The sequence below is a fragment of the Castor canadensis genome, chromosome 6 (assembly GCF_047511655.1).
Source record: "Castor canadensis chromosome 6, mCasCan1.hap1v2, whole genome shotgun sequence".
NCBI lineage: Eukaryota > Metazoa > Chordata > Mammalia > Rodentia > Castoridae > Castor > Castor canadensis.
The window spans coordinates 4,729,427-4,756,278 of record NC_133391.1 but is presented as its reverse complement, the minus strand read 5'-3'; the positions used below and the strand labels follow the sequence as shown (position 1 = coordinate 4,756,278).

At 49.6% G+C, this 26,852-nt stretch overlaps 1 protein-coding gene across 11 annotated transcripts in view; it reads right to left on the bottom strand.

Annotated features, from left to right (window-relative positions):
* The window catches only part of Trrap (transformation/transcription domain associated protein), a 101,654-nt gene that overhangs the window by 7,495 nt on the left and 67,307 nt on the right, over positions 1 to 26,852 (bottom strand). For 6 of the 11 annotated variants that reach the window (XM_074075532.1, XM_074075536.1, XM_074075539.1 and 3 more), the window contains 18 exons: positions 25,139 to 25,318; positions 23,575 to 23,721; positions 22,383 to 22,502; positions 21,781 to 22,068; positions 21,508 to 21,645; positions 20,632 to 20,744; positions 20,093 to 20,228; positions 19,177 to 19,368; positions 13,629 to 13,857; positions 12,784 to 13,049; positions 12,152 to 12,252; positions 10,727 to 10,928; positions 9,474 to 9,638; positions 7,185 to 7,275; positions 5,774 to 5,973; positions 4,709 to 4,970; positions 1,223 to 1,448; positions 667 to 884 (listed from right to left, as the gene is read on the bottom strand). In XM_074075532.1, the coding sequence (XP_073931633.1) occupies positions 667 to 884; positions 1,223 to 1,448; positions 4,709 to 4,970; positions 5,774 to 5,973; positions 7,185 to 7,275; positions 9,474 to 9,638; positions 10,727 to 10,928; positions 12,152 to 12,252; positions 12,784 to 13,049; positions 13,629 to 13,857; positions 19,177 to 19,368; positions 20,093 to 20,228; positions 20,632 to 20,744; positions 21,508 to 21,645; positions 21,781 to 22,068; positions 22,383 to 22,502; positions 23,575 to 23,721; positions 25,139 to 25,318 (3,274 nt within the window). The remainder of the gene's footprint in view (positions 1 to 666; positions 885 to 1,222; positions 1,449 to 4,708; positions 4,971 to 5,773; positions 5,974 to 7,184; positions 7,276 to 9,473; positions 9,639 to 10,726; positions 10,929 to 12,151; positions 12,253 to 12,783; positions 13,050 to 13,628; positions 13,858 to 19,176; positions 19,369 to 20,092; positions 20,229 to 20,631; positions 20,745 to 21,507; positions 21,646 to 21,780; positions 22,069 to 22,382; positions 22,503 to 23,574; positions 23,722 to 25,138; positions 25,319 to 26,852) is intronic. The other 5 variants (XM_074075538.1, XM_074075540.1, XM_074075537.1 and 2 more) reach the window with 3 other exon arrangements.

Here is a 26,852-nt window from a genome sequence, read left to right as displayed (position 1 = left end):
ACTTCTCATCTTGAGATGTTAAAATTAACAGTCAGACTGGGTGTGGTGGTGCATGCCTGTAATCCTGGAGCTTGGGAAGCTGGCACAGAAGAATCTCAAGTTTGAAGCCAGACCATACACATACACATATATAGTTAAGACCATGCCCCAAAACAGAACAAAAGCAGAGGCAGCCACACCTCTGCTCACAGGGACAAAGTTCCCCACAGAACCAGACAATATGCACTGTAGTGAGCTCCCATTGTCAAGAGACTGCATGCTAAAATGCTGGTGGCTCAGCTGTGCACAGGCTTCCCCACTCAGTGGTGGCTTCTGCTTAGCTGCTGGTGCCACCTGCCAGCTGTGCCTGTGGCCCTCACACTACTGCCTTTCCTAGCAGGAAGGCTGACACACAGCACACCACAGAGCGCAATGTGGGGCCCAGGAAAAGTAGAGGCCTCGCCTAGAGTCCAGGTGTCACCAGCATAGCACAAGCCCTCAGTCAGCCCTGCTCCACAGGGCACAGGGCAGGTCCTGGAGTAGGATGGCACACACTCAGGCGGCAGGCACCACATCTCCCAAACACACACCCTGCAGAGTTGGACAGCAGCCCGAGGGCTAGGGAGCAGCCTTTATCCTCTCAGGTTGGCAGGAGCTGCCGTGCCCCACCGAGCCCGGGTCTCGAACCTGTGAAGAACAAGTGCCTCTTGGTGGTCTCCTTCCTCTTTTCCAAGCAAGGGTTGAGCAGGCGAAGCAGCTGCAGCACACGTTCCTCCCGCCGTGACTCGGTGAGACAGGCGTCGTTCATGACCAGGTACGGGTAGATCTTGCCATTGTGCCCGCGGATGTACAGCCTGCGCGCCGCTGTGTTGTGCTTCTGCACGATCTCCACCCTGGGCATAAACCTGGCAAAGAAGGCACACGATGGAGTCCAGCACAGCCCCGAGCTTGTTGTCTGCACCTCACCCCAGACAGGTGACGGTATCTGATAATGCAGTGCCTACTTGCAGAAGTCCTGGGGAAGGCCAGTCACCAGGACGCAAGTTGGAGGAATGGGAAGGTGAGTCCTGGGGCACAGAAGCAAAAGGCATAGTTCTCTTCCCTCCCAAATGAGACGCAGCGTGCTCTGGTCCACGTTGCACTTTGTCAGGTGCCATGGTAATTCAGAAAAGGGTCTCTGGGAAACAAACCCAGCCTTCTCCCAGGACACTCAACCTGAGGTTCCCTCAGAGGGGCCACTCACCTAGCGATCTTGATATAGTAGTGTGTTGGCTTCGGCATCAGAAATTCCCCAGGAATTTCCACTTCAGCTGTTTGTGCTGAAAAATTGCTCAAAAACCGGCATTTTTCTTCTATGAGGAAGAATTTTGGGAGCTGCTTGGTTTTAGCCTCGAGAATTTTGATCCACTTTTTCAGTTTAGAAATAAGATTGTGAAGCTTCATGGAGCCTGGAACGCTGAAGTCAAAATCTGCAAAAGAAACATGGCTGAAGACATTTTTAATCAGCAAGGCTATTTCCAGCTCACCACAGAATCGCTGCTTAGGCAGCTGGCAGCTGCAGCTCAGTGCTGTGTGGAGTGCAGACCACACCAGTCCACGTCCAGCCTGCTGAGGTTAAGTTATGGCCCTCTCCATAGTGGGGCAAGCACAGCTGTTGCCGGATCTCTGGACACAGAGAAGAGAAAGAGAGACAAACCCAACGTGAAACCTCATCCCCAGCTGCAGGGGTCCTGTGTGGGGAATCTCAAGGGTGGGGGCAGCAAGCAGGTCCTCCCTACAGTTCCATGCGGCATGAGGCATGGAGCCCGCAGGGGCAGCCTCAGAGTCCCAGCGGACAACGGTGGGGGAGCTCGTGTGACCAGGGTCTGAGCCACATGGGCTCCAAGTACAGCATCAGCCACACTAAGAAACAAAATCCGTGGAGCAACCAAAGGGAAGATGGGGAGAGTAAATGCAGCACCAGGGAGGTCATAGATAAATGCATTCATTACGGAGAATCATGGAAAGAAAGCAAAGTACAAAAACAAAACCATCTCCACCTAAGCAATCAAAAACTCCCTGATTAATGGAGTATTTTAAGTTCAATTAAATGAAAAAGTTCTGCTAGGTATGGTGGTGCCCATCTGTAATCCCAGCTACTTGGGAGGTTGGGAGGATCATGAATTCAAGGCAAGCCTGGCTGCACAGCGATATCCTATTTCCAAAATAAACAACGTCCCTTAAAACCCTTCCATTTCCTTCAGCTTAGTGCTGTGCTGGGAGACCCTGGTCATTTAACTTGCCAGCCATTGCTGTCGTGAAGCAGGGACTGAAAGCAGCTGTGAGGAGCCAGTGTCCTACTGCTGCCCTAGAACAGACAATCCCGAGGCCTGGTACAGTTCACCATGTGGTGACCACTCTTCTGCGTTCTCACTGCTCCTGCAGACCTGGACAGCCTCCTGCCCACCTCCCCTGGCTGGAACTGCCAAGCTAGACTGGAGACACAGGCAAAGGAAGTGCCAACAGCATCAGCCTGAACCAGCAGTTGCAAAGGCCCCAACGCAGGATGCCTGCAAAGGGCTCCAGAGGGCAGCGGTCATCTATTAGCAAAGGCTGGGCGCCTACTTTATTTATTTATTTATTTAGGCGGGGGGTGGGGTGGGGGGGTGGGGGGGAGGGGGGAGGGGAGCACTGGAGTTTGAACTGAAGGCCTTGCACCTGCTAGCAATTTTGCTTTCAGTTTGTTTTTCAGATAGGACTTCATGCTTTTCCTCTTGGCTGATCTCAGACTGCGATCCTCTTACCTCCGCCTCCTGAGTTGCTGGGATTGCAGGTGTATGCCACACTGCCCAGCTTGGGTGCTACTTTAAACCTGCACAAAGCAAGGCCGACTTTGTGCGTTTGGCAAAGAAGCCCAGCACATTCTGCCATTCTTCTGTATTTGTTGGTGCTCAATCCAGAAGAGCAACTTGGGTCAAAAGCTGGAGAAAAGTCAGGCTGACTGACTTTACAAGAAGGCAGTATATACACACCTTGTGTATCCCATTTCCAAGCCCACTACAAGAGCTGCAGTGATGTGTCGTCCAGTGCTCTGAAGCTGGCTGTGTACCCCAGCCCAATGGGGAAGTTTCTCGGTTTAATCCCAGCTCAACACCTGCAGCTGTGGGACTTCCTACACACTACTGTGCCCCCTGGGCTTGGTTTTCTCACTGTGCTCACTGCACACGAACACATCAGTGTTGTAAAAGTCAGTGTAGCTGCTTGGGTTTTTCTCCAATGTCATCTGTCTGCTTTCCTTTTTAGTTTTTAAGACAGTGGCGGTGACGGAACCCAGGGCCTGGTGTATGGTAAGCAAGTGTTCTACCACTGCGTCACCCCAGCCCTGGTTTCCCTGTCATTTTATACACTGCCACTGCCTTCCTCAGGACTCCTCACAGGGCCCAACTGCACACTAGCAGGTGGCCCAAGAGACCAGCACACACCAGTGCCGGAGGAACTGAGATGCCACCAGGAGACCTGTGACTGGGCGCACCATCTGGGACACAGCAGCGTCACTCTCGGTCCACTACATCAAGAGTACTCCAGATTCTGGGCTGAACTGCTCCTCTAAAATTTTTATTTGGAGTCACTGTAGATTCACAGCAGGTGCAACGAAATAAAGAAGTTCTGTGCACGCACCACCTCCCCATGCCAACGTCCTGTACAAGCACAGAACAGAACAAAACAAACCGAGTGACCTCAGCACAGTCCACACGGCTTACGTGACCCCACGGGGCACACATGCGTGTGTGTGTCGGGGGGATGGGGCACTGGGCCCGAGTACCACCAAGTTCATGCTCCCTCTTGCCATGTCCAGGCCACGCCCACCTCTTCCCCTCTAACACTTGACCGCCACTTATCTATCATCACCTGTCACTTCACAAATGTCTCACAGACAAGAATCCTATGGTGTGTGTTGGTTGGAGATTGACTTTTTGCGCTAAGCGTGACTTCTCTGAGGTCATCTGAGTTGCTGTGTCCACGATAACTAAATCCTTCTACTGCAAAGTGTGGCTGAGTGACAACTGACTGCTCTGTCAGTACCTTCTCAAGGAGACCTGGGTGCTTCCCAGTCTCGGGCTGTCACAGGTAAAGACGTTCTGAATATTCAAGTATGAGTTCCTGCATAAAAACACATGTGCCTTCCTCTGGACAAGGCACTTCCACGTCTTCACGCACTTGGTTGGGTGTGTATGCGCGCGGGCGCATGGGGTGTGTGTATGTACAATGGTGATGACCTCTCAAGCTAAGGGAAACTAGTCTACTTTCCCTTAGCTTAGGTTAGGTAGTAAGAGGCAGAGCCAGGACTCAAACTCTTCTGGGCCTAGGAAAGCACATCTATCTGAGCAGGGACAGGTAATGAAAACGCTGTCTCCTTATACTTTTTCCACCAGAGTCCACTGTGAATTTTGTCACTTCAAGTGCTGAACGAACCTTTAAATTCTACCACCACCTCACCTTGCACTGTTTCCACTAAAACCAAGAAGAGAGCCAGAGGGTTTGCCCCAATCACCTTAAGTTTCTGATGTTACTGAGTCCAAACCCTGGTCCTCCAGTGGAAAAGGATGTACGACGGCAGTCTGTGTCTGAGCCTGGGTGCTACAGTCTAATCAGCACATCCAGTGACAAGAAAATGAATGTGTGCACCCAGTTCAGACATTCAAGACCAAGGAACCAGGAGCTTTACCAGAACGGAAAAAGCGAGACTCACCCGTCGTGAACTGGCCCTTCAGCTTCTGGAAGACAGGGTCCTGGGCCGTGGCCTGTGCCCGACGAGCCAAAGACTCTGAGGCCGCGCTGGAGAACATGGTGGAGACATTGGACACGTTCTCTAGGCCCACCCCAAACGTGCTCACCAGCTTCTTGACGAAGTTCAGTGTGTGGGGGGTGATTTTGGCGTCAGACACGGCTCCACTCTTCTCAAAGGCAACAGAGTAGCACTTTGCCAAGCCCTGCTGGAGCTGCCTAAGCACCTGGGGAAGAGAGGGCAAAGGTCATCAGCCAAGCAGAGCAGCTAGCCAGTCCACAGCTGTTCACCCAGGGTTATTTCTGCTGACACCTGACCCCCAGCACCCAGGATGCATGGAAGAGCTGTGTGCACGACACTGTCAGCTGGCATCTTTAGCCACAAGAGCCCCTGAACAAAGACAATAACAAAAGGAGGAAACCCCACTTTTTCCACGGTACATGGCCCATCTGTACCATGAGAAACCTTGTTTGCAGGCTGTTCCCACTGGGTGGTGTGCGTGCATGTGTCACACACAAGTCCCACAGCAACCAGCTGGCCTGAGACCCATACTGATCTACTGCAGGACAGTGAAGTGCATGTTATTTTATTGTCAGCTTAAGCAAGTGACACTAAGGATGGGCTAAGCTCCTGGAAGACCCCTGCAGAACCGAGTCTCGTCTCTGGAGATTCCCCTGCAAGTCGCCTACACCACCACACTTGTTCACAAACACAGCTGCCACCCAGAGCAGAAGTGCAGTGAGTCACTGCAGTCATGGAGGTGGCATGCAGCACTTCAGCAGCAAGAACAGCGTTCTCAACTTCATCCCTTTTTTTTTTTTGAGAATTTCTGCTTCAAACATTTGCGGCTGTGTTAGTGTAGAGAGGTTAAAAATTCACCTGCCCCCTTGTTAAACTCAGCAGCCAACGTGTACTGGGCTGTGAAACCTACGGTAAGATGGCCGCACAGCGTGCGGAGGGCCAGATGGCCAGACACCTCTGCTGTCCCCTGCAGAGGTGGCCAGCAGCGGCAGGGCTGGGTGCACATACCTCCTCATGCCAGTTCTCTCTGAACCAGACCATCTGGTCAACGATGCCTTCCAGGGAAGACAGGAGGGTCGGGTGGAGCTCCCGCTGCATGTGCATGATTCGGCTGCAGCGCCACATGGGCGCCGTCGCTCTTATGGGCCCTGGATCTGATGCAGAATGGGACTGGTTACCCACTGAACTTGGCTGCTGCTGTCCAGAATCTGAGAGCAACACACACAACGCCAATGTCAGCGCAAAACCAACCGACGCCCTGCTAGGAGCTCTCCAGGACCCACTGGCCAAAGGACGCCGGCTCCTGCCTGTGTGGGGATCGCCAGGAGACCATTTCCCCAGGGGTGGTGTGGACATGGCCTGGTTCTAAGGACAGTACTGCTGACTTGGGGACAGAGAGCAAGGCCACCCATGCCTTGGCTTCAGTGGTTCAGGGAAAAAGCAGGGTGCATGATGGAGGGGAAGATAGATGTGACAACCTGCCACCTGGTGAGTCCAGGAAAGGAATGCCAGTGAGCACTGCATGCAACCTTGTACCTCTGCTGTAAGTTTGAATATCTTAAAAATAAAATGTTTGGAGAAGTGTTGCAACACATTCCTAGCTACCAAAGCTTAAAGATCTAAAAGTAGGTAATAGGCAAGTCTACATTTCTCACCCAGGAAAGCCAAATCACATTTATAAAATGACATTTCTGAAAAGCACAGTTACTCACTGCACTTTATTCTTGGAACTAAAAAGCCTAATTTTCAAATAACCAAGACAGGGAGCTGCACGGCACTATGCACCCCCAGCGCACTGCATTGCACAGCCTGCGATGCTGCCACAGTCCACTTAGACATTCCAGGGATAACAGAAATGCTGAGGGTTGGGGATATGGCTCAGTGGTAGAGCTCCTGCCCGGCAGGCCAAAGGCCCTGGGTTTCATCCCCAGCACTGCAAAAAGCAGAAAGCAAAAATAACAGCAACACCAAAACACCACGAAGCAAACAACAACTGTTTACAAAGTGCCACGCTTAGCAGGTACCTGGCACCAGTAACTATTCCTTTACACACTGGCTATTCAGTATCAACTAACAGTCTCACATTCTTAGTTTGCACAAACAGTTGTAAGACTGACAGCTGAAGACACCCTTCTAGCTGCACATGCGCACAAGTGAGGCTCTAGTGCTCACCATGATGTCGTTATTACTAAGGAGGAAGGTGGACTTCGAGTGTCTGCTGCTAAAGTTTGTTTTCTCTCCATGGATCAGTTAGTTGCATGAACACCTATGACACGTGGCAGACTTTACTCTAGTGGTCAGGCTTTGTCCTGCAGCCTGAGCATGTGGAGGAGGGGAGCGGTGGGCAGGGGTGTGTCCACATAGCACACATGGAATGAACCCTTCGAAACCCAGCCAGCCAGCCCAAGCCAGGACCTACCGCTCTTGTAGCGTTCCCGCTGCTCGATCTTTAGGGTCAGGTACAGGGTCCGGATGGGAAAATAGACCGCTTGGGGGTACACTCGTCCAACCTGCTCAGAGATAGGAAGTCACACAGAGAACTGTCCCCACTGCACTTCTGGATGGAGACACTTTGAACTGAGAGTAACTGAGGCCAAGTCACAGGGGGTTTCTGGTCTGCAATTGGGCCATTCAAGCAAATGTCACGCTGTGGTGTAAAATGCATGGCTGGATTAAGCAGCAGGTGAAATGTCTTTACCATATGTTGTTCAATCAATTCTCCCCAGGAACTGTTCACGATACAGAAACCGTGCTTCCATTTCACTCAGAGAATCTGAGGAAGGGAGAAGACACGGCAGGTCCCTGGATCTTACTCCGAGAAATACGAGAACCATAAACCCCAGCGGAAGATTACTTGTATATTCACCAATTCACTGCAGGTGTCAAAGGTTTCACCTAGCTGACAGATCAGTCATGGAGGAACTTCCATTCTGCACAAGTGCAGGAAGGCGCAGACTGTCGAGTGTCTGCTGGAGGTAGGAGATGCCAGCCGTATCACGGGCTCCGGGACTGAGTGGACATTATCCCATTACTCAGACCCCTTGAGATGTGCGGCAGAGCCAGGCGAAGGCCTAACTGCCACAGCGCTCAGGGCGTGGCCAGCACAAGCTGACAGATGCTCCACAAAAAACTACCTAGCAGACTTGGGTGTGCATGCTAACAGACAGGACCCAGGAGTACAGCCACACCCACAGGCGTAAAAGTCAGTCATTTGTGGGCATATATGGATGACGCCCACACGTGAGGAACAAACTAAATGAACACAGTGTGTTCCGACACACATCCTATAACACTTACTTTAGAAAAGTGAACACAAGGTTCTGCCATCCCAGGCCTAACTGCACCCACACCTCTACTGTTTAAGTTCTGTGCACTATTCCCAGATGGGGACAAGGAAAGGACTGGCTTTAGACCCAGGTCTCCAGCCCAGCCCCAGCTCAACTGCAAAGGGTGACAATCACAATTAAGTGTCAGTGTTGGTCTTAAGGAGGCTCTGAAGAACTCTCAGCAGAGGACAGGAAGGAAGACGCAAAATGCCTACTGGACACCCATTGCCCTGTGGCTCTCAGAGCACCGCTAGCAATCTTGCCCTTTAACAGTTTACTTGTGTCCTAAGTAGAAAGATTCAATTTCTTTGCAAGCAAAGAAATTATGATCTGAACACTGCAAAGCTATGTTCCCTATAATTTCATGTCTACCCACATACATTCTTCAATAAGAGACATGGCCTCACTATGTCCTATGTGCCCCAGGCTGGCCTGGAACTTCTCATCCTCCTCCTGCCTCAGCCTCCCAAGGGCTGAGGTGTGACACCACATCCAGCTCTTCAGTAACTTTTGTATTGCTTTTGGGTAGTCTAGGGTTTGAATTCAGGGCCCTATTCTTTTTGACTCCTACCTATGGCCTCACAAGTGTCTAGGATGATAGGTGCACACCACCATGTCTCTTTTGTTCTGTTACAACATAGTCTTGCTAACTTTTTGCCCAGGCTGGACTGAAACTGCAATGCTATTTTGTTTTTGAGACAGGGTATGTGTAGCCCAGGCTGGCCTCTGCCTCAGCCTCCTATGTGGTGGTATTATAGGCAGACATCATCATGTGCCTTTTTTATTTTATTTTTTTTGGTGGTGATCAAACCTTACATACCAGGTAAACACTCGACACTGAGCTGCACACCAGCCCTTTCCAATATCTTTAATTACACCTTATCTCAAGTACTATCTGAATGTTTAAATCTTCCCAAGGCTTGGGCTTTCAGCACTTTGTGCATTCTTGTAGCAGGGAGGAGGACCAGAAGAAAACAGACTAAGCCTGAGTTCTGGAGGTAGGGATGGCATAGCAAAGAGATAAAACCTGAGAAATCTGAACGTGGAGAGGGTCATGTAGCACTGGGAGGGAAAGTCACATAACACTAGGGTAAAGTAGCCTACAGAATTGAATATAACCATATATGGATTAGACCTTGCTCTATGCTTCTGTAACCTGCTTGCAAGGGGATATAAGGTGAGACCCCTTTGTTCTTGGAGCTCAGCCTTTGGACATGAGTCCGCTGGGTCTGTGCCGGCACAATAAAAAATGCTTCCTGCTAAACTGCCTCAGTGTCCTGTATCTCAGCTTGAGATTCCCGCAACATTCTAACTTGGCTTTCTGGAAGAGAGGAATACAAACGGAGGCCAGGTGCTCTGTGAAGAGCCCTGGTGATACCCACCTGGCTGATGAGGTTCAGTAGCAGTTTGCCCTCGGAGCCCACCAGGCAGGTGAGCAGCTGCGGGATCCAAGCCAGCCACTGGATGGGCGGGACTCCAATACAGTACTTGTCCACAGCGTCTGCCAAAGTATTCTTGTCATCGTCAAAGCTCAAAAGCCACAGCACCTAATGCAGAAGAAATGTTCCAGACTTGAAAGACAATTGTGAGGCCCTCAAATAACCTTTTTCCCTAGTTTTAAAATCCCACACAGTGGTTTTGCTGGCCTCATAGAAAAATAGCTACCCAAGAGCTTACGGTATGTACAAGTCTTTCAGCTGAGTGAAAGCTGGCCTGAGTAGACAGGTTTCCTTCATTTAGCCTTACTGACATTACTAATTGATCCAATCTGTAAGCTACCAGTACTGCAGGGAGACACCAGGTAGGTGGCGAGGGCCTGCTGACTTGCTCGTTCACACACATGACCTCAACGTCCAAACGTGGACTTTCACTAACACCTCAGATTCTCAAGGCCCTGCACAGGTAGGCTGCATGCTAGAGCCCAGGGTGCGTGAGGATCTGAACTGAGGGTATTTGGAACCAGCAACTTTGAAGTCAGGCACCTGCCCTAGGTGGTGTTCTTTTCACTGTGGTTGACTTTGTTCCAAATGCTGCTGTGAAAACAAGGATCCTACAAACTCCAAACCCTCAATGATAAAATAGGAGAGACAGTTCATCCCTCAGCTTTCCCCAAGCATTAGTTCCGGGTTTTCTTCATCTGTGTCTTGGGAGGAAGGTGAAGAAGGAACCTCTGTCTCAAGAGACGCCAGTTGGAAGACAGCACTTGGCCTCTCCTGTGCTGGGGGCTCTGCTCGGGGTGCCATGCGCAGACCCCAGCAGCCATCAAAGGCTGAAGAGCACTGTGACGACTGGTGAGATGCCACCATCTAACAGGTGTGCAGGAGGTCAGCCCTAACTCCAGAACCCCTCCCTCAGTCTGGAAAAGGTCTGTCCAGAGTTCAATCCCACAGAGAGCACTGGACGTGGAGTCCTAAGACCCAGACTCCAGGCAAGACTTTGACATGTGGAAGTCCTGGGACCCTAAGGATGACCAGGCCTCACTTTTCCTGTGGTTGACACTTTGAAAAGATGGGACAGGAGTTAGACATGAAGTCAGGCCTTGAGCTAGCAGAGATTAGTGAACTGTGGCTAGATTTCAATCCTAATATGAAGGCTACAGGATGGTTCTAGTCAAAGCTGATTCTGCTGGTCTCACCTTGGCCAAGTATTTCCTTGATTTGCTCTCATTCTGATGCCGACACGCATGCAGGTAACAGGTAATAGCAGACACCCCGAGATGCAGCTGCCGCTCCTTCACGAAGATGTTCTCCAGGTAGTCACCCCACATGGCCCAGGCTTTTACCAGCACGTCGTGCATCTGCACAGCTGCAGAAAAGGCTTTGTTGGCCTCTTCGGACCTGTGAGGAAACAAAACCAAAACCCTTCCCGTGAAAGTGAACACTTCAAGCCAGAAGTAGTACAGACCTGCAATCCCAGCATTCAGGATGCTGAGGCAAGAGAATCATGAGTTCCAGGCCAGCCTAGGCTTTACAGTGAGAACCCATCTCAAGAACAAGAAAGGACGTGAACATTTCAGTGGCATTTAATTCATTCACATAGCTCTTTCTAAGCAGTCTCGATTCCCACCAGCTATCTCTGGATTCAGCTACTCGGCATATGTCACATCCATCCAGTCCCGCCTCTGCTGTCTTCTGCATCTCCTTCTCACTTAGCGCCCTTCTGAGGCTCAGCAACACTCCAGTGATACACACACCATGTTTTGTTTATGGTGACTAAGACTGCTATCAACACTCTCGAACAAGTGTCTGTCTGTGGAATCACTGGTCCTATGGCAGTTCTAAGCTTACCTTGTCATGGGAACTGTTCACTTCAAACTTTTCCACAGCAGTGACACCATCTTACCATCACATCAAGAAAACTACAGACCACTCTTCTTTAGAAACAGAAATGTAAACGCCCCCAAGCAAAAATCAATCCCAGCGGTGGGTAGATTATACACCATGACCAGCGCTGACACGTGGATGGTTCAACATTTAAAAAACAGAAACAGGCTCAAGCAGTAAGAGCACCTGCCCAACAAACATGAGGCCCTGAGTTCAAACCCCAGTGCTGCTAAAAACAAAGCAACAATAAAAAATAGAAATAAAACCCATGTGACACCCCTTAACAGAACGAAGGAAAAAACATGGTAAACTCAGCTGACAGATAGAGCTGTATGACAAAATTCAGTACCCTGTGAGGATCAAAATGCTCAGCAAACTTGGAACAGAAGGGAATGTCCTAAACCTGGTAACAGGTGTCCACGAAACACCCACGGCCTATACCACACCTGACAGTGAAAGGCTAGAAGCCTATCCCCAAGAGGGGGAAAGAGGCAAGAGTCTTGTCACTTTAATTCTAGTCAGGGAAATGGGGCAGCCACGTATACTGGAGTAAACAAACCCAGCAAAGCTGGACGATATAAATTCAAGTGCAGCTCTTCACACCACACCATCAGTTCATCCATCTGTACTAAGTCTCCACACAGGCACGACGCCTGCCATGACGTCAACCACCTAGTGACTATTAAAATAATTCGGTGGGGGTTTCTGATTATGCTCTTTCAATACAACATACATACTTGTTGATCTGAGCCAAAAACATTCCCTTCAGTGCATAAAACTCCGCTGTCATCTCTTTGGTAAAGTATTTCAAGTTTGTAGACTCAATAACTTCCAGGCCCTGTGCAAAGAAGCAGTGAGAAATGAGTCAGAAACAGTAAGCTCTAGAAATGCCTCAGTGGTGATATAAAAACTTCATGAAGTTATTTATCCAGCCAATGACTCTTTTAAGACACTGAGGAGGACACTTTGATTAAAAATAGACTTGCTTACTATGTGTGTTTGCTGACTGAGCAGCACTCACACAGAACCCCTAGGTGCCACCCTTATCTAAGACACGGAACAGCACTGTTTTCACGTCCAGTCAGAGTCACTTTTTTGTACCTGTTCCTCTAACCAAGGGAACAAGGCCAATGCCTACCTCACCTGCTCACAGTCCTGCGGTTTTTCTGTCCTTTAACACGTGAGCTAACCATTTGGTGGAACAGAGACCACAAATGGGATTCAAATACTCAAGAGGTCTCCATGCTCGTTTCCACCAGAGGCCGTGTCAGGTTCTGGCCTCTCCCACATCAGGAGCCTTCTGTGGGAGCTCAGTCCCCACTGAGTGCCTCACTGTGTGTGTGGGGGAAGACACATCCAGGGGACCTACCTGCATGCACTCATTTTTGCCCATCACCCCTGCCAGCTGGAGGTAGCATTTAACTTGCTGTCGAATCTTCTGGAAGCAGTCCACAATAGGCACGGTGGGGATGGTATGAATGCGACTCAGGATGTCCAGAGCGACATTGACCAGGCCTTGTTTCCGCGCAATCTTCCCGTACTGGATGATTGCTGACGCCGACGCGTGAACCCCAAGCATGGCGTTATTTGAACTCGGGTCATGCTGAGAACTGTTTTCGTAGGCGGTTACAATGGCTAGAGAACAAAGAGATGGAGAATCGGTCTACGTCACTCCACACCACTCACCGTGTCCCACAGTAAGGTGTAAATAGAAAATGAGCACACATACATGGCTTATGAAAACAGGGAGCGCTGTGGTACAGCCCCATTGCTTTCCCTTCAATTTAATGTCGCAAGAAGCTAGAGAAGGCACCAGCTACAGAGCTGAGCGTCACGGCCTTAGCTAACTAGGTCGCGAGGTTTCGAAGGAAGCCTGAAATACACAGAACCCTGGAGGGCCTAGGGAATGAGTGGGGGACCAGGAGCACCAGAAATGGCTGCAGAGCCACCTGAGGGCAAGTGTTCCTGGGAGGGGCTGAGAAACACGGGAATGGCACGCTCAGCGTGGGTCCCACTGGCCTGCATCCTCACGCACCTGTGTCTAACACTGACTTTCTTCTTGCTAGAAATATGACAGGAAAGAAAAACTTCCCATCGCCCAGCCCCCCACCGTTAACCACCACTGCCTGTCACACCCACCCCAAAAGAGAATGTGGGAGAGGAAAACCGCAGGGAAGACACGAAAGCAGCACGGTGGGGCGTGAGGGAAATTACATGGTGAGTGCATGCCGGACCAGGTCGGTTTACCCTGGTAATGGTGCTGCCTCCACATGAAGATGCTGCTCCAGTGAGACAAGTCGTCAGACACGATGGGCAGCCGGTTCCTCCAGGTCTTCACCACCGTCTTCATGTCGTGGAGACTGTTGTTCCTGCCCAGGTTGGCTGGCTGCAAACCTGCATTTATCTGTGCGGCTTCCTGAAGCTCGATGATTTGCTGGGCTGCCTAACAAGACCAGGAGAAAAGCACTGTGGTCAGTGTTACATGGAAGGTCACACGAGAAAACCCACCAGAGTGGTCAGAAAGGTGGTTACCATGAGCATCATATGACGCATTTACCAAAGCACTCTGACCAGTCACCTTGAACCCCACATTCCAGTTATCCTTCACCCCAAGCACTGTCAAGACTCCCCAATTTAAAAATCTCAGCTTGTGGCTTCTGTGAGGCAGGAGGTTGGGGGATAATGGTGTAAGCACGAAGCCTTGTTAACAAGGAAGTCCCCAAACCACTCCTCCTCTGCACATTCCCTCAGCCACCAACTGTGTTTGGTTCCCTGTCTACCAGTGTCTAAACTCAGAGTCCCCTCAGCCTGCAGGCTCTTCTTCCACCACATCTTCGATTTCACAGCCACACCAGCATTTTCAGCAGTCTGAGGATCAATCTGGGCTGACGAGAACATTCTCACTGACATTCATCTGTCTAGTTTCCTGTCCTTACCAGATGTGCTACCAGCTCCAAACTTCTGATGCCCTTTCCTTGTCTGTGTGGCCCTGGCCATGAGTCTAAGCCCATTACACCCCATGTCTCTTCCCCTCTCTCCCTGTGGCCCACAGGGACACTTCTCTTTTTCAGTCCTTATTCTACTTCTTTTCTTTTCTACTGGCATGACATCAAAGCCAGTCTTCCTTCTACTCCAAATTTTGCTTCTTATAGGTATGTCCTCCCCCTCCTCAGGTTGGATGCGCCTCTGAGGCACAGTATATTATATTTTTAACCCTCCCAAACACTGCACAGTTCAGTACTCTGTATCTTTTTTTGTTTGTTTTTTTGGTGGTACTTAGACCTCACGCTTGTCAGACGAGTGCTCTGCCACTTACCATTCCCCCAGCCCTTTTTTTGTGATGGGTTTTTTTGAGATAGGGTCTCGCAAAGTATTTGCCCAGGCTAGTTTCAAACCACAATCCTTCTGATCTCTGCCTGACAGCTGGGATTACAGGCGTGAGCACCCGCACTGGCCGACCTTAATTTTCAAAACTGCTTAAAGAACACGATGCTTTTCTTTTACAAGTTCAATTCAGTACATTCATATTTCCAAAACCTCTGCTGTCTAAATTCTGCCCCACTGCAACAAAGCTTCAAAGGCTGTTGTAAAAAGAACAATAGCATATTTATCTACTTATTTTTCGTAGTACTGGGTCTACAGTTTGAACTCAGGGCTTCACACCTGCTGGGCAGGCGCTCTACCACCTGAGCCACTCCTCCAGCCCTTTTTGTGATGGGTTTTTCGAGATAGGGTCTCACATATTATTTGCCTTGGTTGGCCTCGAATCTTGATCCTCCTAATCTCTGCCTCCTGAGTAGCTAGGATTAGAGGCGTGAGCCACTGGCCCTAGACCAGAGTATTCATTTTGTAGCAGTTTACTAATCTATAACTTAAACAGTGGTAGTTTCATGTACTCCCAGAGATGCACGGCCATCACCATTAGCTAATGACAGAACATTTCCATCGCTCTCCAAGGAAACCCAGTGTCCATCAGCAGCCACTCTCCATTTTCCCTCCTCAGCCCTTGGTAACCGCTGATCTGGTGTCTATCTGGAGTTGCCTACTGCAGCCATCGTAAACCAGAGCCACACAACACATGCTCCCTCTCCGCATGATGCTTTCTGAGGTTCACCCACACTACAGCATTACCTATCAGTGCTTTGTTCCTTTTACGGACAGTAAAATTCCCTGGTGTCTAGATCACATTCTGGCTACTGTGGCTCTTCTGCACAGTGGCTGCGACAAACATCCCCTGAGGTTTTGTATGGCCGTGTACAGTCGTCATGTCTCTTACATGGACACCTGGGAACATTAGTGCAGGATCACATGGTGGCCGTGCTCAGTGAGCTTATGCACAAGCGTCCTTCAGCACTAAACCAGGACACACAGGCTTTGCCGCCTCTGGAGGCAGGCAGCCTGCAACTGCAACTGTACCCTAGCCTTCACTTCCTGCTCATGTGCAGAGGTGAGCGAGAGGTGGGTGAACCCTCTGGGACCCCTCAGTTTCTTGGGCCGTGTTTGTGTATTTATATCTGTTCTGCTGTCCACAGGAGGCTAGGTTGAGCGTGTTTACTGCTGCTGCAGAGCTGGGGGAGGGAAAACAGGAGCGGACAATCAAAACAGCACAAACCATGCTGTCCTTTTGAAATGCAAATGTTCTTCTGTAGCAAGCACCGGTCTTTGGATTGTTACACACCTTTGTCTAATTTCTAGAATTCTGAAAAGGTGATTTTTGACGATCTTCCTTAGTGTTCTTGCTGCTCCAACAGAGGAAAAGAGCTTTGAGGTCCTTCATCGCCCTGTCTGAAGTCCTGCCACAGAGCTGCTCTATGCCCGGGTTCACAATGACAGTATTCCGGTTTTCTTGTTTATAATCTAGATTAGCAGCCAATCCAAAAATCTGGTGTTGGTGTTCTCAGAAATGTCACTGGCACCAATGTCGCCAGCAGTGTCTGTGATGGAGCACATCATCATCCAAAGTCTCCATCCCAAACTTGGGGTCCAAAGATGGGAACATAATTGTTTGAACAAAAGCACCAAGGCTTTTGCTTCATGTCATTTGGTTTGGTGGTATAGTGGAGAGGAGGTCATTTCACAAACCATAGTTCAAAATGTGTTTTAAAAAATAATTTTAAGGGAGAGATAAAGGAGAATGATGGAGGGGGTGAGTTCAACTATGAAATACTGTAAGAACTTTTGTAAATGTCACAATGTACCCCCAGTACAATATAATTTAAAAAAGCTGAAAAGAATTGAAAAATTATTCATTGTTTTAATATTTGTATGTTTGGACAAAAGGCACTTTGCTGGAGGTGTGGTCACTATTAGTGGGACTATAAATTAAGAAAACAGTGCAGAGGTTCTGAAGACTAAAAGCAGACCCAGCTCTCCCTTGTGTGAGTTTGTACCCAAAGGAACTGCAGTCAGTCTTCCAAAGACAGTGCACGTGTGGCTCCTGGCAACGTCGCCCTTCACAGCCACTTCCCCTGCCCACGCCTGCTTTGCCCACTCTCCTGATTCCATGGCTTGGCTACTGTCAGAGTGCTGACCTCCCAGCTGCACTTATCCATGGATCACAAAAGTCAATCAGGAGAACAAAACGGTGCTATCAGAGGCTGCGGAGCAGTGGAGGGGGAAGGTCAGCAAAGGGGAGGGATTTCCATCTAGGAGTAGCTTCTGTCATCTACAGCACAGAACGGGACTGACAAGTAATGACACACTGTGAAAACATCGTTACCACAAAAATGCACGTGAGACAATGCATTGTTGATTCATGTAACCTAGTCCACAATGCAAACATGGACCAAACCATCACACTGTGCTCATAAACACAAAATACATACAATTATTATTTGTGAATTTAAAAATGAAACAAACAAGCCACAGTAGTAGCCAGGTATGGTGGCGCACACCTGCAGTTCCAGCTACTTGGGAGGCCGAAGCAGGAGGATCACTTCAACCCAGGAGTCATCAAATGAGGTGCTACAAAACGGCCTCCTAAGCGAATTCTGCTGGGTGTTATGTGTAAGACTTCTTAGTCAGGTTGCTCAGCAATGGTATTGGGTGAAAGACATCAACTCCACAACCAGACTAACACACAGATAATTAGATTATCAGCCATGAGCAAGGCACTGTAAGCCAATTAAGCTGCCTTTTATTTTACCTCCAAATTACTCCAATCAGGATTATGTCTGAAATGCCACGTTTTATACTTCTTGCTTTAAATAAACAATGAGCACGAGGAGCTGGTGGCTCCTAGCTACTTGGGAGGCTGAGATTGGGAGGATCACAGTTCAAGGCCAGCCTAGGCAAATTAGTTCAGGAGACCCTATCTCCAAGATAACCAGAGCAAAATGGACTGGAGGTGCGGCTCAAGCGGGAGAGCACCTGCTGTGCAAGTATGAAGCCCTGAGTTCAAACCCGTATCACCAAAACAAAACAAAAAACCATTACCAATAAAAAACATACAACTGCACAATCAACTGCTCTTCACAATGACGCTGCCTTGCACTGACACTAGTGGCTCCTCAGTGCCTCTCTCTTGTTCATGAAAAAGTGACTTTTCCCAATAACCACAGCAGCGGCAAACCACCTTTGCACTTTTCTAGGAAAGAGTCCTCTTAACAAAAAGCTTAGAACAGATGAATAATCTGGATTAGAGATACTGTGTATTGCAAAACAAGTAATACCTTAGGTCACACTTTCAGAAAAAGCAAAAGGTAAGAGATGCACAAAGCATAAGTGAAAAGTAACATAAGCCACTGTTTCCGTAGACATCTGGCCTGCTATGAAGACAGGATGCCCACGGACACTAACAAGCAGCTTCACTGCCGTGACTGCACCGGTCTGTCCTCAGAACTCAGGCTGGGATCCCATCTCCACTGTGAACCAGACTAACGGTAGAGACAAACAACTATGGTGTCATGAGGAGGGGCTTTGGGAGGTGACTGGGATCGTTGGGGTGGAGCCCCCAGTATTAAAATTAAATACTGATAGTTTATAAGGGAGTCCAGAGGACAGACAGACAGACACACACACACACACGCACGCACTTGTTTCTCTTGCTCCCTGGCCTTTACCATTGCTGCCCTACACCACCAATAGCCAGCAGAAGTCTCATCAGGAGATGTGGTCCCTCTTTTCTTTATAACTATCCAGCCTGTGGTATTGTGTCACCAGTGGAAAATGGACTAGTATATCCACTATGACAAGACTCAGTACACTGGATTAGACTCAACACTACTCTCTTAAAGAGAGAAACAAAGTGACGTGTGGATGACTGCCATGGCCTGTACCACTCTCGAAGCCATAGTGGCAGCTGCTCCAAGCCAAGCACCAGGGATAAGATGGGATACAACTAGCACAGGTCTGGGGACGTGCGTGAGCATGCATGTGTGAAGAGGCTATGAGCGCGAAATATTGTGGAGAGCAGCAGAGTGTGCAGGGGCTGTGGGCGAGGAACGCCTTGAGGTGAGATTCAAGCAATGAACAGAGGCTGAAACAAATTGTTCCGAATAGCGCAGCTGCTACACAGAGGAAGCAGTAGTCAGGGCTTGGGCCACTTAACCACAGTCTTGAAAGTCTCAAGGCTGGGACCTTTTTGGATTGCATGGTGGGCACCAAAGAAATCCCTAAGGTACAAGCAAAACCATCAAAATCACTGTGACAATGTCTTTAGTAATGAGGACCTTAAATTTCCTAGCAATCCTAAAATGAGAGGCACTACTGTTTCCGCTGGCTGCACTGAGCAGAGTGCACACAACGGAGGTGGCAGACCTACCTGCAGAAGGGGTGTGTGCACATGGGACACTACATGGGGCAGCCGCCGCCACTCACGGATGGCCAGACTGCTGGCCATCTCCACCAGGCGCTCGATGAAGCTGAGCTGCTGCTCCTCGGGGTGGCAGATGGCCAGGTATCCTCGGTACATGTTGACCTTCCAAGCCATCTCCTTCGGACAACTCACTTCCACCTGCAGCGGAAGAAGCCTGTGTAAGAAGGTGGGCATCCCTCCCCTCATATACAACTTATCGTGACCAATTATGCAAAGAGCGAACAGAAATCTGACTTCTTCAGAAGTCACAGCAAGACCATCTTTTCTGGACATTCTCCTCCCCAAATTCTGGTGCGGGGCCCATCGCTGGCTGTAAAGCAACCACACCAGCTTGCTTTCCAGTGCAAAAACAGGAATGTGCTGTGCGCACATCGTTCCTGTGCATGACTTCCTCAATTTACAACGAAACATGCACAGCTCAACAAACTGATTGCCTTCACACTACAGGGACTGCAACAGACTTTGACTAGGAGACTGCTGCATTCAGCCGATCTGAAAGATGGCAGAATATGCACAGGGCCTGGGATGGTCCAGCTCACCTTGTCACTCAGTTCCAGCCTTTCTGCCAATCCAGGCCACCAATACAACTGACTCTGTTCTTCCAAATTTCTACACACTGATCCTTTTGTTCTCATAGGCCAAGGTCTCCACACCTGATACGCATAACTGTAACTGTGTGACGAACTAATACCTAATTTACAATTTCACTCAGATTGAGGAAAGGTATCAGAAGAAACCAAACGTAACATTTCTTTCCTAAAATGTTCACCTTGGTGTAAGTGAAAAGAAATCTCTAGAAGACAGTGACAGATCCTGGGACAGCCCTGTCCTCACTAACAACAGGCGTGGGAGGGCACCTCACCTGCACCAGCGCCTCCTTCATGGCGGTCCAGTTGGACACCCGCCACGCACACTCCAGGACAAGGTAGGGGTTTATGTGGCCTTTGGACTGGCCGTATTCAGTCAAGGCTTCCCACTGGTTCAGCTCCTTGGAGCACCTAGGAGAGCAGGGGTCAGAGCAGAAGTTCAGTCGCCATTACTGACAGATCCGGAGAGGGGGCAGGGTTTGAAGTAGTAAACTGCCACTACAAAAGCACAGCAGCTCAGCAGACAGTGGAGCATATGGGATGCCAGCAGGGCCAACACAGGGTGAATGCCCCTTGGTACCTGGAACCACCCACCATGCAGCCAGGAGCACAGAGCTCCTGAGCCCGAGGGAAGGCAGGAATGGTTTACTGTTTCCTCTCCACTCGTTCAGTAACTAAGACTTTAAATGCATTGCTCAAATCTCTTGTCTGTTCTGTTCTTTACGTGGCTATGAGGTAGCAACAACCCCTTTAACAACATGGCAAGGAATTCTCGGAGACTTTCCCTTGCATCCACGAAGCCGGGCTCACTTACCGAATCCAGTGGTCCTCCCAGAGCTGGTACTCAGGGAATATGGCGGGGGATGCATTACTCCGCTCATGTTCTTTTTTGGCTTTATCCATGGCCTTCTCATAGGATTCTTGGGCCTAGAAAATTAACAGTGCTGTCAAGCCACTGTCTAAGTACAAGCACCACCTTTGCATTGCCGCCTTTGCTCAAGCACTTGGGCAAGTCAGACCACAGACCTGGGAGCACCAGGCTCTTTTCCAAGGCCACTTTGTGCCCCCACTCGTGGCAGGGAGGGAGAAGGGTGAGGGGAAAGACGATCCTCACACAGAATGGAGGGGGAGGCTGTCTACACCTGGACTTTCTGTCTGTAGTGATCGAGAGCCATAAGGCTGGGCCAGGGTTTGTTTCTGTGCCCCAGTGTCCTGCATGGAGCCCAGGCAAATAGTTCAAGAGGCCCTATTTTGAAAAACCCGCTATAAACAAGGGCTGATAGTGTGGCTCAAGTGGTAAAGTGAGGACCTGAGACCAAACCCCAGCATACTAAAACAAGACCGCCACCAAAGGGCTTTCACGGGTAGGATTTAAATGATTCAAATTGAACAGTATGGGCTGGAAGTGACTCAGTGGTGAAGTGTCTGCCTTTATTCCATCAGCAGCACTGCAAAAAGAGGGGCTCACATAAACAGTAAACTTCTCAAGTGTGAACTGACCTGAGGACCCAGTACTATCAACCTTTTTTTTTTGTAAAGCAAGAAGAATGAGTTTATTTCAAAATTATGTCCTTAAAATAGCATTTTTTTTCTAATTACACATATACAACTAAGTAGGACAATTAAAATTTTCTCGTATGTGGTCTAATCATGAGCAGCATATGCCGGCCCTCTACCCAGTGGATGATACCTGCTCAAAGAACCCATGCTGCTCATAGGCAGTGGCTGTCGCCGTCTCTGCGTATCTGCACCGCTTCTGCCACAGGCCCGCCCACATGTCCTCTTCTTGCAACAGGGAGTACAGCTCAGCAAGGGAGTCCAGGATCTCCTGAAAATGGACGGTGGTTTCTGAGTGCTTGGGGCAAACAACTGCACTGGATTGCAATCGAGGGTTTTGTGTGTGTGTGTGTGTGTGTGCATGTGTGGGTGTGCGTGTGCGACATTGCAAGCCCGCTGTCCTCACCTGCTGTGGCGGTGTTATGCTCTCCTGCTCATAGAACTCTGCGGTCTGCTTTGGCTTTATCTGCAGGCTCAGACCTTTCTCGAAGGCCTGATGCTCCAGCATCAACGTGGAGCGGAACCAGAGATTGTGTGTCTTTCCCAGGTACTTCAGTACACAGGGTCTGATGGGGATCGGGGGAACACACTGGGACATGGCTTCCACGAAGCAGTTCAGCGCACTGGGCTGACAGTCCCGCTGCACCTGGTGACTGCCACTGCACAGGAATGGGCTGATCTCCCCTGCGAGGGCCTGGGACCAAGCAGCATACTGATTAGGTCTTATTCACAACAGGCAAATCTGGGTCAGGAGAATCAGGACTTCGAGGCCAACCTTGGCTACAAAGTAAGATCAAACCATTGCTTCCCCAACCCACACCAACCAAAGAAATGAAAAATGCCACAAGCCTTGACTCTCCCCCACTCCCCCACCAAGGCACCCAGGAACGTTTGAGAATTCAGATTTGCCCTGGATAGCAGTCAGCTGTCTCCTCACGCTCTGGAACTTAAGCCCGCACTCTCATGAGCACACATCAAAAGCTAAGACACCATGTAGGAGAGACTCACGTGCTGCTGTCTGTCAGACAGGATCTTCCATAGTCTGGGGAAGAGCTGGACCCAGGTCTTCTCTGCTAGGGTGGTGGAGATGTGGCACAGTTGGACGAAAGCGCTGAGCAGTGCTCCAGTCTGGGGCAGAAAAGGACTGCGTCAGCCACAGTTGTGCCTCCCATGTCCATACTTGGAAACAACACTGGTGAAGCGGGTCCGAGGCTACTGCTGAGTCAGCACCTATGCAGTGACCAGCTCCCACAGTTTGGGACCCACAGTCCTTCTTTCTGGCAGTGAGGGCAGCAGGGGCCTAGTCTATGCTGATGAGGGCACGTCAGCTACATCAGCTAATGTGTACGGAAGCTGCTACTTCCTGCTCCAGCCAACAGAAGATGAAGAGTTTGATGCTAACCCAAGACCACAGTGATCTTGATGCAGGAATTCTGGATTGGTTACCAAAAACTCTAGAATAAAAATTATTTGTCCTAAGTAGTGGTTCATGACTTTTCATCATCATCCTGACCTGAACAGCACAATCAATGTTTCTGTGTAACACTCTTTCAAGGTGATGTGGTACATGGATCCTGAACTGATCCTCCCAGTCACTACACAGAAACTATCACTCTGGAGCTGGGCCCAGAGTGCACACCTGTAATCCCAGCACTCGGGAGCTGAAGTAGGAGGATCAAAAGTTTGAGGTCAGCTTGGGCTACAGAATGAAACTATCCAAAACACAATTAAGTTAAAAAAAAAAAAAAAAAAAAAAAGAGAAACCAATCATACCCAGAATAAATTGGAGGGTCTGTGGAAGCCAGGTCTGCTTCTGGCTAAATCTCCAATGCTAGAAACATTTGGGGATTCTCACCCACTGCCACATACCTCATTCTCCTCCTCTCTGCACTTGAAAAAGAATCTAGCATTAAGTCTAACCGTTTATTTTTAGCAGACAATTTTATCGTTTCTTTATTGACAGTGAAGAAAGTGCTTTATCTGTCTTTTCACACAAGGCACTGCAACTTGCTTTCTCAAATCTTTAAATACCCACATCAGGGCCTCACAGAACTGTGATGGTTTCAACTGATGGGAAAGAAAACTACGTGGTACTGGTAGAAGAAAACCTCACAGCTCTGTGGAATCATTGTGATATAGGATTCAGAACGTGCGGGAGGGGTGCAGGTGTGCAGCTCCCCTTCCAGACTCGCACACAGACCTTGACTTCACGGAGTGTGTCCAAGAATTTGTCATGTCTGTTGGTGAGCATGTGCAGCTGGTTCCCAATGTCCTTTTCAGAAAGCTCTTTGGTTTTGGGTGTGCTGGTTTGATCTCCGGGAGCTAGTTCAATATCTATCTCTACATCCTGCAGAAAAAAAACACACAAGCAAAACCAGCGGGTCAAAAAGTTAAAGAAAATGCAACTAACTCAGCTCTTGCAGACTGCCTGCTACGTTTTTGGCAACTCAGATTTTTACTAGTTTCCTGGAAGTAATCCCAAATGCTTTGAAATTCAAAACTTATTGAGACACATAAAGTCTGGGATTTGTAAGGTGTTCAGATTTCAGAATTTTAGGGATGTGCCCTGTGACAAAGTCTATGCAAATACTTAAAAACCAAAAGCCTTCAAAACCCGAAACACTTCAGATAAAGGACAGTCAACTTGCCTTTAAATCATCATGGGTCCTAACAAACACACCAGAGCTCTTTTCTAAATAACTGTGCAAATGCCATTATTTCACTCTTACATCTGGTTATGGAAAGAAAACAAAATAGTACAAAACAGTAAAAATTATTAGGAATTATAGCCCATCATTCCTGGAAATGCAGCACAGCTGCTCAGCCACTGCTTTGCTCATTCACAAATGATACTGCCAGGGTCACCATGAGGGCCGGGCAATGTCCTCCCTGACTCAGCCTCAAACAGGAATGAACCTTGTTTGTGTCTGAAGTTCTAGAAAATCACAGTGAACAATTAGTCATCGAACTGCATCTGTAAGTTGCCAGATGAGTCATTTCACATGTACTGCCATGAAGGTGGCGGGAGAAAGCCAGGCCGTCAAAGGATCTCACGATAAGCAACACGAGCAAAATTTTAAATTCTTATTGGTTAATGAGTGCAGACATCCCCCACGGGAAAAGGGATGACATCCACCTTTTAGGACAAAGACAATCAGCTCTTCCCCTGCACTCCCCTGCTGGGCCGACAAGGCAAGCTTGTAAAAAGCCACCAGCCTCATGGGAATGGAGCTGTAAAGCTCTGCAGAACAGAGCAGAGAGCCATCAGGACTAAGTACCAGCCTTGGTCAACCGGCCAAAGCAGAGAGTGGGACAGTTCTTAGCAGGCTCAAGCCAGCCCTAGGGCTTCTTTGTGACAGGCATTGCTCCAGAGAGCAGGGCTTCATCACACACCATGTGCCACTCCCCACTCGAGAGAAAAATTTCCAACAGTAAAATACTTTCCCCGCGCAGCTCTGGCTCATAGCAAAGTTGTCTGTCTCAGAGACAGTACAGTACGCAAGGCTTCTCAATTTTACCTTTGAGAAAAACTGAGCACTTGGAAGCTGAGGCGGATGGACAGTGAGCTCCAGGCCAGCCTGGGCTACAGAGACCTTGTCTCAAAAGTGTGCGCATGCACACCTGCCCCCACCTGCCCCCACCAACACACAAAGACAGAGGATGCTGGGGTACCACTCAGCTTTCAGCAGGCTGTGACATGCTGCTGCTGTCCACATAAAATCCCCACAGGAGCAGGAATTCGGCTTGTGGAACCACAGCCTCACCTCCTCTTTGGACTCGCTGTTCTCTCGCTCTCGAGGCTCCTGCTTGACGTGCGTGACCATGGCGAAGGCGGCGCGGTCGTGGCTGTCGGCCAGGTTGATGACGTTGGTGATGGACGGGAGAGTGGCCCCCTGGCAGCTGGTGCCAATGGGCGTGCCCTTCTCACACACGGCCAGCAGGAGCTAGACATTGAGGGAAAGATAACCAGCCTAAGGCAGACGCATGCCACTGTGGGTGTGGGGTGTGGACACTAAGTCACCTCAGCAGGCCTGCGGCTGTCCTTAGTCCGGGCTTAGCATCTTTTCCTCTCCACTACCTCCCCTTCCAGCTGGGTTCCTCTCCACTACCTCCTCCTTCCAGCTGGGTTCCTCTCCACTACCTCCTCCTTCCAGCTGGGTTCCTCTCCACTACCTCCTCCTTCTTTTCCTTCCCCAGTGTGGCTTGTAGTGCATCCCAAGCCCTGCAAGTGTCACCTCCTGCTGGACAGGATGTCCTAGCTCATGTCCAGACCCTCTCAAACCTATCTTCTTCCACACAACTGCCCTTGCCACTCCTCTCCCTACACTCGAGGCTCTCACAGCCTTGGGGGACAGTGTGGGCTCCTTGATGTCACCTGAGATCTTGTGACCTGACACATCCCCTTGCCTGCCCCCTGGTGTCTTAGCACTATCCAATATAGAACCCCACAATCACCACAAAGCCTCTGCTCATGCTGACCTTGACCAAGGGACTCCTACAATCTGTAAATAAATATTAATCAAGCTCCAAGGTGCTACAGAGCCCCTGGACATTCACTTGCCGACTTCACACATGGTGCCCCACCCTCAGGGACCTGGACATCAAAGGGAAGGACAGGCCAGATGTGCTTGCTGTGGTAACGGAATAAAAGGCACCCACTTGGGCTTCAGTGGCACTACTGGCAAACATGAAAGGTCAAGGGTCAAGGTCTCAGCTGGGCAGGAGGAATGTGGTGTGAGGTGTACTGCCCAGAATGCACAATGCAGTTCTTAACACTGCGCTGCACTACTGCTGAGAAGGTAACTTCCAAATGTCCTCACCGCGGAAACTGTCCTACGTGTGAAGTACCCGCATTTAGTTGCCTCACATGGTGCTCAAGAACCACAGTGTCACCTTAGCCCCCACACAGAGTGAGAAATTGTCCTGCAGTTTCTAGAAAGGAACAGTATGTGTACACACACACCCACGCACAGCAAGCTCACTTGGAGACAAGTGGAGGAGGGAGAGAGGGACAGGATGGGGCTGGAGAGAGAGGAAAGCTGTCACCTGGGGCTGTAAGACTTAAGGTTCCTTAACAACAGAGGGACCTGGGAACACTGAGGGAGATGTGAGGCAGGTGGGTCAACACCAAGGAACTGCCCATCGTCCTGGTAAGGAGCCGTGAACTGGTGACTCCAGTGATAATGAACAGGTACACGGAGGGGGGGAAAGGAGGGACAATTAAGGACCCTGGCTCAGGCCCTTCCTCTAAGGGATTCATGTTGCCGGCCGTGATCAGCAGGTCACCTCTGAACTTTTCATATCTGCCCAGTGCCTGGCACCTGGACAGCAGGTGGCAGGCCTCTTATCAGAACATCATAGGTAGAGCAGGGACTTTTCCCACTGTGTGACCATTAGCAGAACTGCAAATCCCCGACGCTTAAGACACTGAGAGACCAATGTCCACTTCACACAGACAGGAGCACAGTGGCAAGCCTC